The sequence below is a fragment of the Onychomys torridus genome, chromosome 8 (genome assembly GCF_903995425.1).
Source record: "Onychomys torridus chromosome 8, mOncTor1.1, whole genome shotgun sequence".
NCBI lineage: Eukaryota > Metazoa > Chordata > Mammalia > Rodentia > Cricetidae > Onychomys > Onychomys torridus.
The window spans coordinates 43718053-43733638 of NC_050450.1; the positions used below are offsets into that span (position 1 = coordinate 43718053).

The 15586-nt window shown below is 47.6% G+C and overlaps 1 protein-coding gene across 3 annotated transcripts in view; it reads right to left on the reverse strand.

The window, feature by feature from the left end:
• Positions 1–15586, reverse strand: part of Glra1 (glycine receptor alpha 1) — a 102263-nt gene that overhangs the window by 59112 nt on the left and 27565 nt on the right. For 2 of the 3 annotated variants that reach the window (XM_036197896.1, XM_036197895.1), the window contains exons 2-3: positions 7477–7604; positions 656–723 (exon numbers count right to left, since the gene is read on the reverse strand). In XM_036197896.1, the coding sequence (XP_036053789.1) occupies positions 656–723; positions 7477–7604 (196 nt within the window). Of the gene's footprint in view, positions 1–655; positions 724–7476; positions 7605–15452; positions 15465–15586 lie in introns of those variants that run through there. The other variant, XM_036197897.1, reaches the window with a different exon arrangement.

Below are 15586 nucleotides of genomic sequence, written 5' to 3' on the forward strand. Positions count from 1 at the left end.
CTGACTGGCCAACCAGCCCCAGGGATCTGCCTGTCTCCACTCTCCCTGGCCAGTGCTGGGATTAGAAGTCCATGCCACCACACCATCTTTTTCATAGGTGGATTCTGGGGATTAAACTCAGGGCTTCATGATCCAGTGGCAAACACATCACTGACAGATCTTCCTCCTCAGCCTTGTTGTTTAATTTTTAAAACTTTTTTTTTGTTGTTGTTATTTTGAGACAGGGTCTGTCTGAGTGGCTTGGAACTCACTCTACAGGCTAGGCTGGCCTCAGACTCATAGAGATCCTCCTGCCTCTTTCCTCCTGAGCCTGGGGTTGTAGGCATGTACCACCATACACAGCCTCCATTGTGACATTTTCATACACACAGATATAATGGACTTTAACCATATTTCTCCCTTATTACACGCTATAATTGTGCTCTTGTGAGTCTAAGGTTTGTCCTGTGCCAACTTTATTAACAGCTTCACCCTCTTCAGATGTTAAATGTTTCCCCAAAGCATCGAATTGGACAGAAAAAACTATTCCAGCTTCCAGGAGACCCAACAAAAACACCTAATTCTGTGCCTTCTTAGGGAAATCCAGTGTAGCGAAGAAACATTCCCAGGGCAGAGACGCCTACTGCAAAAATGATGGTTGCTGTAACGTACTCACCATGGTTGTCTCAGCAATGGAGCCGAAGCTGTTGATGAAGATGTTGCAACTCACGTTCACAGGGGGACCTAGCAATTAAGAGAGAGTCTCACTGAGTCTCAGGCTGTAGAGAAACTAACTTCAAGGATAGACCTCCCCACAGGGCCAAGGGCCCCCCTGCTTGTTATCCACCCCACCCCCTAAGTGCCTGGGACCTCCAGCTTGCATTTAGCATCTCTGCCAGGCTAGACTCCCCAGCTTCCAGGTAACGGGCAGGTACACCTCACAGGAGGCTGAGCCAAGCTGTACATTCATTAACACAGGGTGATTCATCATCCTGCCATCTGGCTGAAATCCCTTCCCCAAGCCCCATCGGTACCTTCTAATTTGTGTCTGAGATATATTTATGGCTACAACATTTGGAGGCCATCTCAGGAATTGCAAGGAACAGCAAGTTCTTTGCCTTGAACTTATGAACTGAGAATGAAGAGGTGATGATGGGAATTACCAGGCAAGGGATCGGGAGGGAATCTGATGGACAGTCCACAAGCCTTTGTTAAATACTTTGTGGACAAGTATTTTTTTTTTTTTTTCAGCCCTGCTATGTCCAGAAAAGAAGGGAATGAATGCCACTGCCTTGGTACTTGTTTCTGGGGGTCGACTCATCCTGGCTGAAGCCGGGATCCTTCATTTCACACTGTGAACGGCAGCAGTTACCAACCTCTGGGCTGGTTCAATGAGACCTTGCCTGTCAGGATCTCACTGCATCCTCCCAATAGCTCTGTGAGAAGGCTGGTTATCACCCACATTGCACAGAGTAGGAAACTGAGGGTGAGAGGGGGCAAATTATCTGTCTATGGCTACACTGCTAGAGAATGGTGAAGCCAGGCTTCCAGTTCTGATTTGTCTAATTCTTTTTTTTTTTTTTAAAGATTTATTTATTTATTATGTATACAGCATGTATGATTGCAGGCCAGAAGAGGGTGCCAGATCTCATTACAGATGGTTGTGAGCCACCATGTGGTTGCTGGGAATTGAACTCAGGACCTCTGGAAGAGCAGTCAGTGCTCTTAACCTCTGAGCCATCATCTCTCCAGCCCTGATTTGTCTAATTCTTAACAGCTATACCATAGGAAGCAGGTTGAGAGGGAGGAAGAAGCAGGGTCATGTAGCCAGGGGCAGAATCCAGAACCAGTGTGTGTGTGTGTGTGTGTGTGTGTGTGTGTGTGTGTGTGTGTGTGTGTGTATGTGTATGTGTGTGTGTGTGTCACAGGTGGAGGTCAGATGGCCACCTTGGTCATTATTCCTTAGGTGCCTCCCACCTTGTTTTTGGAGACAGGGTCCCTCACTGTATTGGTCACTTTTCTGTTGCTTTGATAAAACACCAGGATCAAAAGCAATTTCTGATGAAAGAGCTTGGTTAGGCTTATGGTTCCAGTCAGATAAGAGTCTATCACAGCAGAGGGGACATGGCATCAAGGGACAAACATGGTAGCAGAATCAGACAGCCAAGAGATCACAACCTTGAGCATGAAGCAGAGAGGGAGAGAGAGAGAGAGAGAGAGAGAGAGAGAGAGAGAGAGAGAGAGAGAGAGAGAGAGAGAGAAGCAGGGCAAGGCTATATGCTCTTAAAAGTTGTCTCCCAGAGCATATTTCCTTCAGCAAGGCTCAATCTCCTACACCTCCCCAAACAGCACCATCAACTGTGCCTATGGGGGGGGCATTTCTTTTCTTCTTCTTCTCCTTCTTCTTCTTCTTTTAAGACAGGGTTTCTCTGTGTAGCTTTGGCCTTTCCTGGAACTAGCTTTGTAGACCAGGCTGGCCTCGAACTCACAGAGATCTGCCTGCCTCTGCCTCCCGAGTGCTGGGATTAAAGGCATGCACCACCACTGCCTGGCCTTTTTTTTTTTTTTTTTTTTTTTTTTTTTTTTGAGGTGAGGATCGAACCCAGGGCTTTGCGCTTGCTAGGCAAGCGCTCTACCACTGAGCTAAATCCCCAACCCCAGCATTTCTCATTCAAAGCACCACAGTGGGCTAGGCTAGCTGGCTACCAAGCTCCAAGGACTTGCTTGTCTCTACCTCCTAGCACTAGAATGATATGTCTGGCTTTTGCCCGGCTGCTGGGGATTGAACTTAGGTCCTCAAGTACTTTAGTTTTCTGCCCAGATTTCCTCACCCCATTTATGACACAGGTCTTGTCTTGTAGCTCAGGCTGGTATGGGTCTGCAGTGATTCTCTGCCTCAGGCTTCTGAGGGCTTTCACTTCACCAACTGTTTTCCAGACTTGTGTGTGGCTGAGGCTAAAACCTGAAAAATGTCAGTTGTAGAGCCCGTGAGCTGTGGTGGCCTGTGCCTGTAATCTTAATGCCCAAGAGGTAGATACAGGGAGGCCAGAAGTTCGAGGTCAGCATGGGCTCCACCGTAAGATTGCTATCTTAAAAAACAAAACGAAACAAAACCAAAAACCAAAAAACCAAAACCAAACCAAAACAGAACAAAAATTGCAGGGCCCTTGGCTCAGCCCTTAGCAGCGACTTTTAGCACAAGGCCTATTGTATAATCACCTGGGTGATTTGAATGCATAGCTGGGTTTAGGGGTTGCTGGGAAGGATCACATCCCCCTTCAGAACCCAATGCCTTCATCACTGGAAAACTCCTCATATTAAAAGTATTGTTTGCCTATGCTGGGCAGGAATTACTGCTTTGTTAGGGTCACATAAACTGATGCTTATTTCCCTTATTCATTTAGCTCTAGATCCAGGTTTTTCTTTTTATTTAGGCTCATATCATTTAGATGCCCCAAAGAGTCACTGCTCATGCCTTGAGGTGATGCGCATAGGGCTGCGTGCATCTGGCACTGTGACTTCCATATAAATGAGATGCTGATGTATGAGTGTGAGGGGGCACCAGCCAAAAAGACCCCATGGGGAGGTGCGGTTCATGGGCATAAATCTGAAATTAAATTATCTTGAGAAAATTACAATCCGGTTGCCGTTGGCAGCAGGATAATGTATATATTTCATTAAATATTAAAGTTTAATTTTGCTTTTGTGTATATGTTTGCATTGGGCTATGCCCCTGATCCTAGGAGCCACTGCAGAATACAGAGCCTTAGCCGAGGCAAAGCCTCAGAGCTGGGAGGGCCGGGCCTTCTCCTTGCATCCCTCTATGGATGCTAAGACAGGGGCTCAAGCCCAGGAAGGGATCTCTCAGGAGGAACATAGGTTGGATAAGTGGTCTTAGTGCTATTTGCTTCCATACTAGAGTGTGAACTGACTTTGGGCTCTGCAGACCAAGAGTCTGTAGTTCTTGGCCACCTCAGACTTCAGGCTGGCCAGAAGCAGGTTGCTCGTGTTGTACAGGCAAGCTGCTGAGGGAATAACTCCTGAGTTTTCAAACTCTGTGTGTGTGTGTGTGTGTGTGTGTGTGGGTGTGTGTGTGTGTGTGTGTGTGTGTGTGTGTGGTGTGTAGGGGGCTTTTAGAGTCTGAACTGCATGGCCATTTTAGGAATGCTGAGGTTTTCCTGGGCTTTGGGGTGTCTTAAATCTTTGAGTCTGAAGTGGGATAAGGTGAGGAGACCAGGTACAGTAGGCTTAGCTTTCTGCTTTAATGTTAAGGAGAGGAGCAAAGCCCTACTCCTAGCTCCTGGGAGGTGCACATGAGACAACCTTGCTTCTAGCCAGGCATAGGCTGGAGGGGAGCCCAGTGGGGAGTAGGAAGATGTCTAAGAGATTGTGTAGTCCTGTAGATCCAGGACTCATGTGTTCTAAGTAAGATTTTCAAAGGGGCACAGAGGTGCATGCTGTAATCTCAGCACTCGGGAGGCTGAGGCAGGATGATCTTGACTTTGAGTTCAGCTTGGGCTACACAAGCTTCTTGAGGGCCTTCTGTGTATGAAGAAGTATGGTGGCATCACAAAGAACAGACCTTGAACCCTGGAGGAACTCTTTGGAGCATCTGTATAGTATGAGGATAAATAAAAAGGAAAACCTGGATCTTGACCTCAGTGAAGGAAGAAACTAGGCCTCTGTTTAGGTGACCCTACCATTTGACAAAATGAATCCTGGAGAAACAAGCCCGTGATATGGTGAAATTCTGAAAGAGTCCACCAGGGGGCGTTGTGGACCGAATTCCTAAAAAATGGCTAGCTAGGGGCAATTGGTGCACCCTGGTGGCTTAAGGTCCGTTCCCTCCTCTGCCAGAATGTGTTTGGCTTAGCCAATGGTATGCTCAAGAGATGTTATTTAGAGTCAGCTTCAGTGATTTTGACATAGAACCTCAGACTTAAGTCCTGTCTTGGAGGACCTGACTAAATACACAGTTTTCACTCCCTTCCTGGAAGCCCTGGGCAGGAACTGAGGAGGAGTGGACCTTGCAAGGGACTTAGGTTTTCTATATTTTACTTAGTTATTTATTTGGAGAAAGAGAAGAGAGAAGGGGGAGGTAGAGGTTCGGTGTCTCTGACTATTGCTTGAAACCTTATCTTTTGAGACAGGGTCTCTCACGGAACCTAGATCTCATCAACTGGGTGCTGGCTGGCCAGACATCTGCCCGTGTCTGCTTGTTCACTGTCAGTGTTGCGGCCAGGTGTGGCCGTGCCTGGCTCTTACATCGGTGTCAGAGATCTGAACTGCAGGGACTTTTCACTCACTGAGCCGTCTCTCTAGCCCCCCAGTTTTCTCTACGTTTCTTACCATGTTCCATCCTTCCTGTAGCACATCTGCCTGTCATCCCTCCAGGCATTTGAGATTTCAACTTGGTGAAGTATTCCAGCCAAATGTACTACCAGGTGTCCTGTCCCTAGGAGAACTAAGATGTGTTGGCTAGTTTTATGTCAACTTGACACCAGCTAGAGACATTTGGTAACCTCAGCTGAGAAAATGCCCCCACCAGATTGGCCTGGGGTGCATTTTCCTGATTAGTCATTGAAGTAGGTGGGCCCAGTCCACTGTGGATGATGCCACCCTGTGGAAGGCATCCCTAGGGTATATAAGAAAGCAAACTGAGCGAGCTAGTAAGCAGCAATCCTCCATGGCCTCTGCATCAGTTTCTGCCTCTAGGTTTCTTCCTGGAATTCCCGTTCAGCTTCCCTCAGTGATGGACTGTGATGTGGAAGTGTAAGCTGAACCAGATTCCCTTTTCCTCCAGGCGGTTTTTGGTTATTGTGTTCATCACAGCAATTGAAACCCCAAGAAACAAGACTATGCTAATGAGCATGGTAGGGTGGTTGGGGGCCAATGAAGGGGCTGTTAGGGAAACAAGGCTGGGAGGTAGGCCTGAGCACAGCCCCCTACCCCCAAGCTTTTACCAGATTGTATTCTGTCTGCAGAGACTTGTGGACAGAGCAGTCAGAGAAGGGAGTGTGGGGAATGGGATGAAAGGTGTGTGGAGGCAATGTAGGCAGACATTAGATAACTGGTCTCAGCTGTCAAATACATCTTTGCTCTTGGACTTGAGCCACAGGAATGACAAGGAGAAACACCCAGAAACAAGAACTGATCTCATAGCTGTTGGTTCTTGGCATAAGATTTTTACAGGGTGCTGTGTAGAAGATTGGGGTGCACAGAGTCCCAGGAGGTTCTTAAAGCCGTGTCTGTAAGATTCAAGTCACTGAAGACATCATTCAAAGGCATCAGAGAACACAGAGCCCTGATCTCCTCTTGTTATTGGTACTAAGGTCCCAATGGGACCATGAATGCAGAGAACTTTGTCCAACTGCCTGGACCAGCATATGTAATTTGGCAGTGATGGACCCTGAACATGTTTTGTTTGAATTTACATGATTCAGGAATTATCATTTTTTTGTAGGGCTCAGTTTGGGGTCTTCTTGGACCATTGGCTCATCTGGCTACATGGGGCCCACATTCCCATAGGGACCTACAGGCTGGGGGCAAGGGGAGCCATCTTCATTCACAGGATCCTGTGGCTCTTTTTATTCATTGTCTCTACCTGGTGGTGTCTGACCTTTGTCTGGGAAGACTCATCCTGAATGTGGGCAGCCCCACATCATGGGCTTCCATCCTGGAAAGAGAATCAAGGCAGATAAACCCCAGAGATCTCTGCTTCCAGATTCAGCCCCACTACTGGTTCTTCACCACCAGATGGACTGTGTCCTCAGACTGTGAGCCCAAACAACCCTTCCTTCGCCAGGTGGCTTTTTGTCACAGCAAGGAGAAGGGAAATCAGGACTCCCCCAACTTCAGTGGGTATGTGAAATGACGAGTCTCATTTACACGAGGGATTTGTGGAATTATTTGCTAGTCCGTGGGAGCCTCCTGCAGGTGGGTTTGAGTAGGAGGGCCCCTTCTAGAACAAACAGAAGTGATGCTCCTTGGCTCAAGGGCAAGGTGGACCAGCTCCTCATCTGTGTCTCAAGACTCCTGGCAGAAACCTAAAACCCCAAGAATCATGCCTCGTGACTGTACACACAGCCAAGCCTTCATTGCAGAAATGTGAAAACCGAGACCCAGACAAAGGGAGGAGCTTGGTTCCAGCTCACAGAGGAAGCTCACACTTCAGCCAACACTTGACCCACATTCCTTGTTTGACCGTCTATGACACCAGACATAGTAAAATAGACCTAATTCATTTTCTGACTCCCAGAAACCAGAGGTACCATTGAATCGAATTCTCTGAGGCTTTGTCTAGACTTGTTGGGAAAAGAGATTGAGAGATTGCATCGATTAGCAATGTTTGCCTTGGGTGGAGAAGAAAGTGTGTGTGTGTGCGTGTGTGCGTGTGTGCATGTGTGTGTGTGTGTGTGTGTGTGTGTGTGTGTGATCACAGCATGTGTATATTATGGGAGAGCATTTCCTGTAAACATGAAGGAAATGTTTTCCTACCTTTAAAGTTGGGCCTGATCCTGGCATCATACCCAGAAGTCCTCCCCATTAGCTTATCCAGGAAGTCCGAGGGCGACATAGGCTTGGGTGCAGAGCGGGCAGCATCAGCCTCCTTGGAAGCAGCAAGGCTAAGAAGAGAGAGAAGAAGCACAAGGTTGATGGTGGCTCTTCTCCACGTTCTGATCAGACCCTAGCCTTGTCCAGCCATGTAAAACCCCTGGAGTGCTCTGAGCTTGAGCTAGGTCTTTAAGGAGGAAGGCACAGGCCACACTGTTTATCCAGCCCCAGTGGAAGCCAGCCTGGAGCCTGGCAGAAAGAAGTCAGCATCTGACAGGTTGAGAGGTCTCTGACTCCTCCCAGCATCTGAGATCATGAGTCATCACAGAGGCTGCTGGGTCTCCTTGGGAGAGGAGGCTGAGGGGTTGGATCTGGGTCTCCTTTGAGGAGAAGAGTGAGGGGTCAGTCTGGCTGACTCAGCTCTGCTTTGGGTACCTGTCCTCTAACAAGTATGTGGGCTATTGAAGGATCTCAGAGATAACCATTTCCTTTCAAGTTCTCCTCAGAATCAGCTCTAGTAAAAATAAGTAAACAGGTAAAAAAGTTGCTACAGTTGCAATGCATTTGGAGATACAAATTCAACCCACTGACCTTTTGCAGGCTTATACACTTATGCACATGAATGCTTACATTACAAAATAAGCATTTTAGAAATCCACCATTAGAAACTGGAGGTGGTACATGCCTGCAACCTCAGTACTCTAGAGGCTTAGGCAATTGGATTGCCTTAAGTTTGAAGCCATCTTGTGCTACATAGCAAAAACTACCCTGCCCCCCCCCCAAAAAAAAAAAAAAAAAAAAAAAAAAAGTGACTTCCTTGAGAAGCCCACCTCCACACTCATGGGTGTCTTTCTTTCTGAGCACGTCTCTCTTTCTCTATACCAAAATATCTTCAATAACTCACATCACTGCTAACAAAAAGTTGGTGGTGGGGTGGGCAAAGTTGAGGCAGGGTGGTGGAAGGTACAACACAGGTTCCAGAGTTGATCAGTTAATCCTTGGTGCCAGGTTGGACATTTAGTGTCTGGTGATGTTCCAAGGTATATCTGCTGGGCCTCTTTTCCCTAACAAGGTAGGTTAGTAATGTCTAAGCAGAGCCCCAAAGGTGCCAGATCTCAATGTGAGTCACAGTTGGAGGCATAAGGGCTGAAGAGCAATCACTTGAGTTGTTTTGGGTCCCTAAAAGACATGAAGTCTACAGCTATGCTCACATGGAAGGGTCCATATGCTGCCCTGGCAGAGGTTTGTGGGTCTTCAAAGATGGAGGAAACACAGACGCAGGGTGAGGCACGTGCGTGCATGCGTGTGTGTGTGTGTGTGTGTGTGTGTGTGTGTGTGTGTGTATGTGTGTGTGGTGTGTATATGTGGTGTGTGTGTGCATTAGCTGTGTGTCCCCAAGTGTCCATCCTGAACTGGAATCATTCTTTGCTCACCCTTCTTTCTTGAACCTTTGTCTTCATTGCTGGGGACTGACCCCAGGGTCCTGCACACATTGGGCGGGCATTCCACCACTGACCGCCTCATGCCTCACCCTCGCCCAACTCCTTCTCTGTTGGTGTCCCTGCTAATTGTCTAGTGATCTGCTGTAATGGCTGCTGCTCAACTCTGCGCCTCACCATGGCAGGGCATGTCCCTTTTCCTTCATGTCCTGCTGTACCCCAAGTTTACCCTCCAAGCTCCAGACCACTGCTTTCTTCCTGACTCTACCACCATCGCCGTTTCCTAGAACTCCCAGTCAGGGTCTCCTGTGTCTGCATTTTCTTCTCTTCCTCACTCACCATGTCCTGTTATGCCATGAGACAGCTGTGATACATTTATTTGCAGGGTTGTGTTTCCTGCCTCAGCTTCCTGTATGACAGGATCCCAGACATGCACAGTTACATTGACTTTAGAAGTTAAAATTATATCTAACTATCTGTCTATCTATCTATCTATCTATCTATCTATCTATCTATCTATCCATCTACCTATTTAGTGTGTGTGTGTGTGTGTGTGTGTGTGTATGTGTGTGTGTGTGTGCATATGCATGGTGATCAGAGGACAACTTGAAGAAATAAATTTTTTTCTGTCCATCTTGTGGGTACTAGGGATCGAACTCAGGCAATCACACTTGATGACAAGAGTCTTTACTCAGTGAGCTACCCGCTAGTCCCAACTGTTTGTTTTTGAAACTGTATCTGTTTATATTCAAGGACAGAGATCACATAATTTTCTTTTATTTATTCCCTATTTGTTCTCTAATCCCCCAGGTGTCTACCCTGATGTCTCAAACTTAATTGGTGCTCAGCAATTGCATGGTGACTGAATGATGATCGAGACACTCATTAATTAATCAAATATACCTGCTAATAGGAAGTGTTTGTAAATATTGGTACATGGGTTAACAATTTAAAAATGATTAGACTATTATACACAGTAATAAAACCACAGACACAGTCTGGTGTTTCTTAGGAGATTTGCAAGGTATGCTGGGAATTCCTGGACATCCTTGCTCAGGCTCTGAGAATGCTCTATTCAATTCTCAAAGAGCTGTCCTGGACTGATGAAGGACATTGTCATTGTATGTGGCTAGTGGTGCAGCTGGGGTCCTGGTGATGGGATAGACTTCTGCATGTATTGATGGGGGTGCCATATATCCCAAAGGAGGGTGTGTAACAGCTATGCACAGAGACTAGAGTGTGGATGTGGAGCATATAATATCACAGAGCTTGGTGTGTGCAAACATGAGGGTACCTGTATCCATGACAGGTTAGGGCCATTTGTAGTGAGATGTAGTGTGTACAGGGATGGGTGAACGCTGACAACTGTCGATGCATGTATTATACATGTTTGTTTTCCTATGCACTGTAATATATAATGTAGTAATGGCTTCCGTACACGCTGCCTGTGTCACCCTAGGAGGGAGAGGCAAGAACTGAGAGAGAGTCATGGAGGAACACTGCTTAGTGGTTTGCTCCCCATGGTTTGCTCAGTCTATTTTCTTATACATTCCAGGACCACCTGCCTAGGGATGGCACTGCCCATGGTGGGCTGGACCCTCCCATATCAATCATTAATCAAGAAAAAGCCCCATAGGCTTGCTGACAGGCCAATCTGAGGGAGGCAATGTCTCAGTTGAGAGTCTCTCTTATTGAGTGACTCTAGGTTGTTCAAGTTGACCATGAAACCTCACCAGAACAGGGACCGTATCAGCCAGGACAATGACAGTTACTTGTAAAGGGGAGCGCTTTGTGTGCCGCTGCCTCTGCTGCTTGCCATTGTTTACAGCCTGAGGTTGTCCTCACTGATGGGGAGAGCTGTGTAGGAGGCATTGTAGATACACTCAGACTTAGAGATGACTGTCTCTGAGACGATGGGAGCAGCTGAGAGAAAACTGATTCAATAACGATTCAAGCTGGGTATGGCGCTACACCCCTACAATCTCAGGACTTGAGAGGCTGAGGCAGGGGGATTGTTACAAGTTTGAGTCCAGCTTGGGATACAGAGTGAGATCCTATCTGGGCGAGGGGGGAAGAAAAAAGGATGGGGCTAGAGCTGGCTCAGCAGTTAAGGTACTTCACCGCTCTATCAGAGGGCCCAAGTTCAGATACTAGCACCCACAGCAGGTTGCTCACAATTGCCTGTGACTCCAGCTCCTAGGGATCCAACACCCTCTACTGTCCTCCGTAGACTCACATACAAGTAAAATAAATCTTAACCCCCTCCCCCAAAACAAAAAAGACACAAGCAAACAAACCAACAAACCCAAATTCAACATTATTTTGTGCGTTCAACAACAACCTCCAAATCTCCAAAGTTTCCTAATATTTCCCCAGAAACGAAGGCTCCATCATTGATGCCAAAGTGGTCATTTCCCTGTACCCGATAATCCTCATCCATTTCTGCCTCTGTTTGGACAGTGCAATTTGCACAGGATTATTTTAAGCCTCTCTCCCATCTTCAGTGGATCTGTGCTCTGGGCATCTGTGGACAGCAAACATACTGCATTTGGAGTCACTGCCTCTGGGGACTCTACAGCAGCGGGATGACTCTGACAATGAAGCACCTGGCCATGTATAAGTACTAGGAAGCATGGCAAATTACTTCATTTATTAAAGAAAGATTTACTTTATTTTAGATTGTGTATGTGTGTGTGTGTATGCGCGCGTGTGCAAGAGCAGGTGTCCATGGAATCCAGAAGAGAGCATTGGATCCCTTAGAGCTAGAGTTCTAGGTGAGCTGCCTGACAGGGGTGTTTGAAACTGGACTAGGGTCCTCTTTGAGAGCAACAAGCGCTTCTTAACTCCGAGCCATCTCTCCAGCCCCCTGGTTAGATCTGATGAGTACTAATTGACAGAGGTGAAGGGTCCACTGTCCCATAGAAGGTTTTTGTCAGTGGATGCATCTTTGGATAGAATATGGGGAATCTGACATCTTCTGCTCAGGGCATGTGTCCCACCAGGGGTCTTAAGGCATCTTAGTAGTGACTCTGAATGGCAGATACCATGTGCATCTGTTTGATTCATTTTTGTCAACTTGACACAAACTAGTGTCACCTGAGGAAAGGAAATCTTAACCGAGGAATTTCCTCATTAGACTGGCCTAGGGCATGTCTGTGGGGGCATTTTCATGATTAATGATTGATGTGGGAGGGCCCAGCCTGCCGTGGGGAGTGCCACCCCTGGGCAGGTGATCCTGGGTTGTATAAGAAAGCAGGCAGAGAAAGTCAGGGGAAGCAAGCCAGCCAGCAGTGTTCCTCTATGGCCTCTGCTTCAGTTCCTGCCTCTAGGTCCTGCCCCAAGTTCCTGCCCTGGATTCCCTTGCTGATGGACTGTCATTCTGTGAGCCAAATAAGTCATTTCTTCCCTCAAGTTAATTCTGGTCATAGTTGTTTATCACAGCAACAGAGAGAAAACTGGGTAGCATGGAAAGGCTTGAACACAGTGTTCAGGCGGTGAGGCAAGAAAGTGGAAGAACGTGGGGACTGTGGGGCCTTGGCTGAGTCACTTCTGATTTTCAGGTCCCTATGATCTGAAATGAGTGGCTTAGTATAATTTGAGGAGAACCCGAAGTCCCAAAGCACCATCTTAGGAGTTTGTAGTATCATGCAACTGGTCTTGGGGGTGGGAGCTGGTCCTGACTCCTTTGGGGGAATGCACACATATTTGTCCTGGTTCTTTCTCATTTAGTGTCAAGATGTCTGCTCAGTGAGCCAACTCATTTCTCAAGGATTTTTTTTTTTTTTTTTTGGAAGAAAGGCTGGACTGATGTCCAGGGTCTCATTCTCCAGGTACAAGGAATAAGGAGTATGGATCTGCATTTTAGATAAGCCAGGGTTGGCTAGGACTTGGAAACTTCCACTATGTCATATGGAGTACCATGCCACCAAGAACTGCTTAGGGTTAGCAGAGGATGGTCCTCACAGTGCTCCATGCATTCCATTCCCCTAGCTGACTATAGGCAGAGGAGGCCTAGACGTGAGGGCAGGCAAAGTGATAAGGATTAGAGGTAGTACAGGAGAGAAATTAAGAGGCCCAGGTGTCTGAGAGGGGGATTCTGGGAACTGGAGGAGGAAAGGGAAGCAGGAAGGGTGCAAAGAAGAGGAGACCTCAAGGATGGAAGACTTTGAGGGTGATTAATGGCTGCTGTCAAAGGACTGGCTAACGTAGAGCAGTGGTTCTCAACCTTCCTAATGCCGCAGCCCTTTAATACAGTTCCTCATGCTGTGGTAACCCCCAACCAGAAAATTATTTTCATTGCTACCTCATCACTGTAATTTTGCTTATGAACTGTAATGTAAATAGCCGTGTGTTCTGATGGTCTTAGGTGATCCTTGTGAAAGCGTAGCTTGACCTCCAGAGGTGTCGCAGCTCACAGGTTGAGAACCACTAATGCAGAGGTTGGACACTCAAGGAAGTTGTGGGAGTGGGGGCAGGCAAGAGGGCTTGTGGCTGGAATGACATTGGCGCTCAAACTCCTAGGCCGGTGTGGGGCTGCCCTGAAGACATAAGGGAGGAAAAGTGTGGGCGCGTTAGCTTATCTAAAGTCTGGAGGCAAGAGAGGACTTGGGAAGTGGAAGGAAATGTGTGTGTGTGTGTGTGTGTGTGTGTGTGTGTGTGTGTGAGAGAGAGAGAGAGAGAGAGAGAGAGAGAGAGAGAGAGAGAGAGAGAGGGAGAGGACAGTGGCAAGAGGGTAACCAATGAAAGTGGAGCACAACACAGGTTGGAGTTGCAAGGATGGGATCCGTGGTCTATGTCCTTACGGTGGGTCTAAAGTTAAGGGAAGTGGGGGCCGGGGATATGGCTCAGTGGGTAAAGTGTTTGCTATGCAAGGATGAGAACTTGAGTTTGAATTCCTAGAACCCATGAAAATCAGGGCACATAAGCCAGGCACGGTGGTGCATATCTTCAGTGCCAGACTTGGGAGGCGGAGGCAGATGGATCTCTGAGTTAGAAGCCAGCCTGTTGTACCTTCTGGTTTATTAATACATACCCACTGTATGCATCAGGTGTGTGCTTGTGGCATATGCAAATAAAACCGTCACTGCCAACCAGAATAATTTCCCATATGGATGTCCCTTTCAGTTCCTGGCACAAAGCAAGGACCCTTTGTCACCCAATGCAGCAGTTTTTGCCTTCTGGTTTTCTCTGTGTGTGCGCGAGCGTGCGTGTGTGAGTGCGTGTGTAGGTGCACGTGCACGTGTCCACGTGCATATGTCATTCTCAATTGCTCTGCACTTGTTCTTTTGAGATAGTCTCTCACTGGTGAACTTTAAGCTCACTGATGAGGCTATGGTGACTGGCCAGTGAGCACAGGGATCCTCCTGTCTCTGCTTACCCTGGGATTATAGTTGTATATCGCCACTCTCAACTTTTTCATGTGGCTTCTGGGGATTGAACTCAGGTCCTCAGACTTGCAATGTGAACAATTTTTTGACTGAACCATCTCTTCAGCTTGCCCTCTGGCTATTGATTGTTCAAGGGGACAGAACTGGTGAAATACTGTAGCTTTTAGGAGAGGAAGTTGCCATCTGGCTTAGATGGCACCATCAGATCCCTGTGGTAGGCTGGAAGAGGAAGGCTGTATTTGGTTGATCAGAGACATTGTCTGAGTTTTTAGTCATTTAAACCTCCATGCATTTTTAGAAAGACCCGACAGACATCTGCCACTGTCCAAGCTGTGCTTTTGAATGAAGGGTATGGCAGATGGTAGGGTGGTGCTGTCTTCTGGGCTCTGGGGGAGAGGTGCCTAAGCCAGGCTGGTGTTCTTGGCTTGATGAACTGAACTGATTTCTGTCCCGGGTTTTGGCCCTAGCAAGTTTGGAGGTTGTCATAAGCAAGGAAATGGCCGGTCACCCCCCAGCTTCTCCTGAGTTGCATCATCAGGTCAACATCTGGCTTCCCCTGGCCAGCTGTGCAGTTCTGGTTTTATTTGATTGCAGTAAGGGGCTTAAGCTGGTGGGGGAGAGCCTGACATTTTATTACCCTCACTTCATGATCTGCTAAGCAGTTCCAGGGAGCAGAATGCCACAGCCATGTGCGTTAAGTTCCTCTCCCCAGGGCCTTAGGGAACAAGATGCCCTTGGCTCATCCTGATTTCTGTGGCTACATGTATGGAAGAGGCACACGTATTTCAATGTGATTCTCTTCTGCTATCGAGGTAAAAGTCTATGCTCAGGGAGCTGCGAAGAACTTTGGAATTCTTCCGGTTCTGGTCATGCACTCTGTTGTCAATTCTAGCTTGGTGCTCTCAACAGCGTTCCCCAGCCTTCTGGGCACCAACTCTATTTCAGTGTCCCCACAGAGCAGTGCCAGCCATAGAATGAGTTCAATGAGAGGGCTAGCAAAATTTAAGGAGGCTCTCCCTCTCGGGGCTGTGGAAGTTCCAGGGTTTGACTGGCAGGGACCTCAGAAAGAAAGCGCCTCCCTTGCTCACCTCACCTTGGTCCTGGCATCTTGGAGCATCTTGGGTCCTCCAGCCCGGTCTCCTCAGGCCACAATTTCTCATACATTGTCAAGTGTATTCCTCCAAAGGGAGTGTGTCTGTCTCTTTTCAGAAAGCTTCCCTCGGTGGC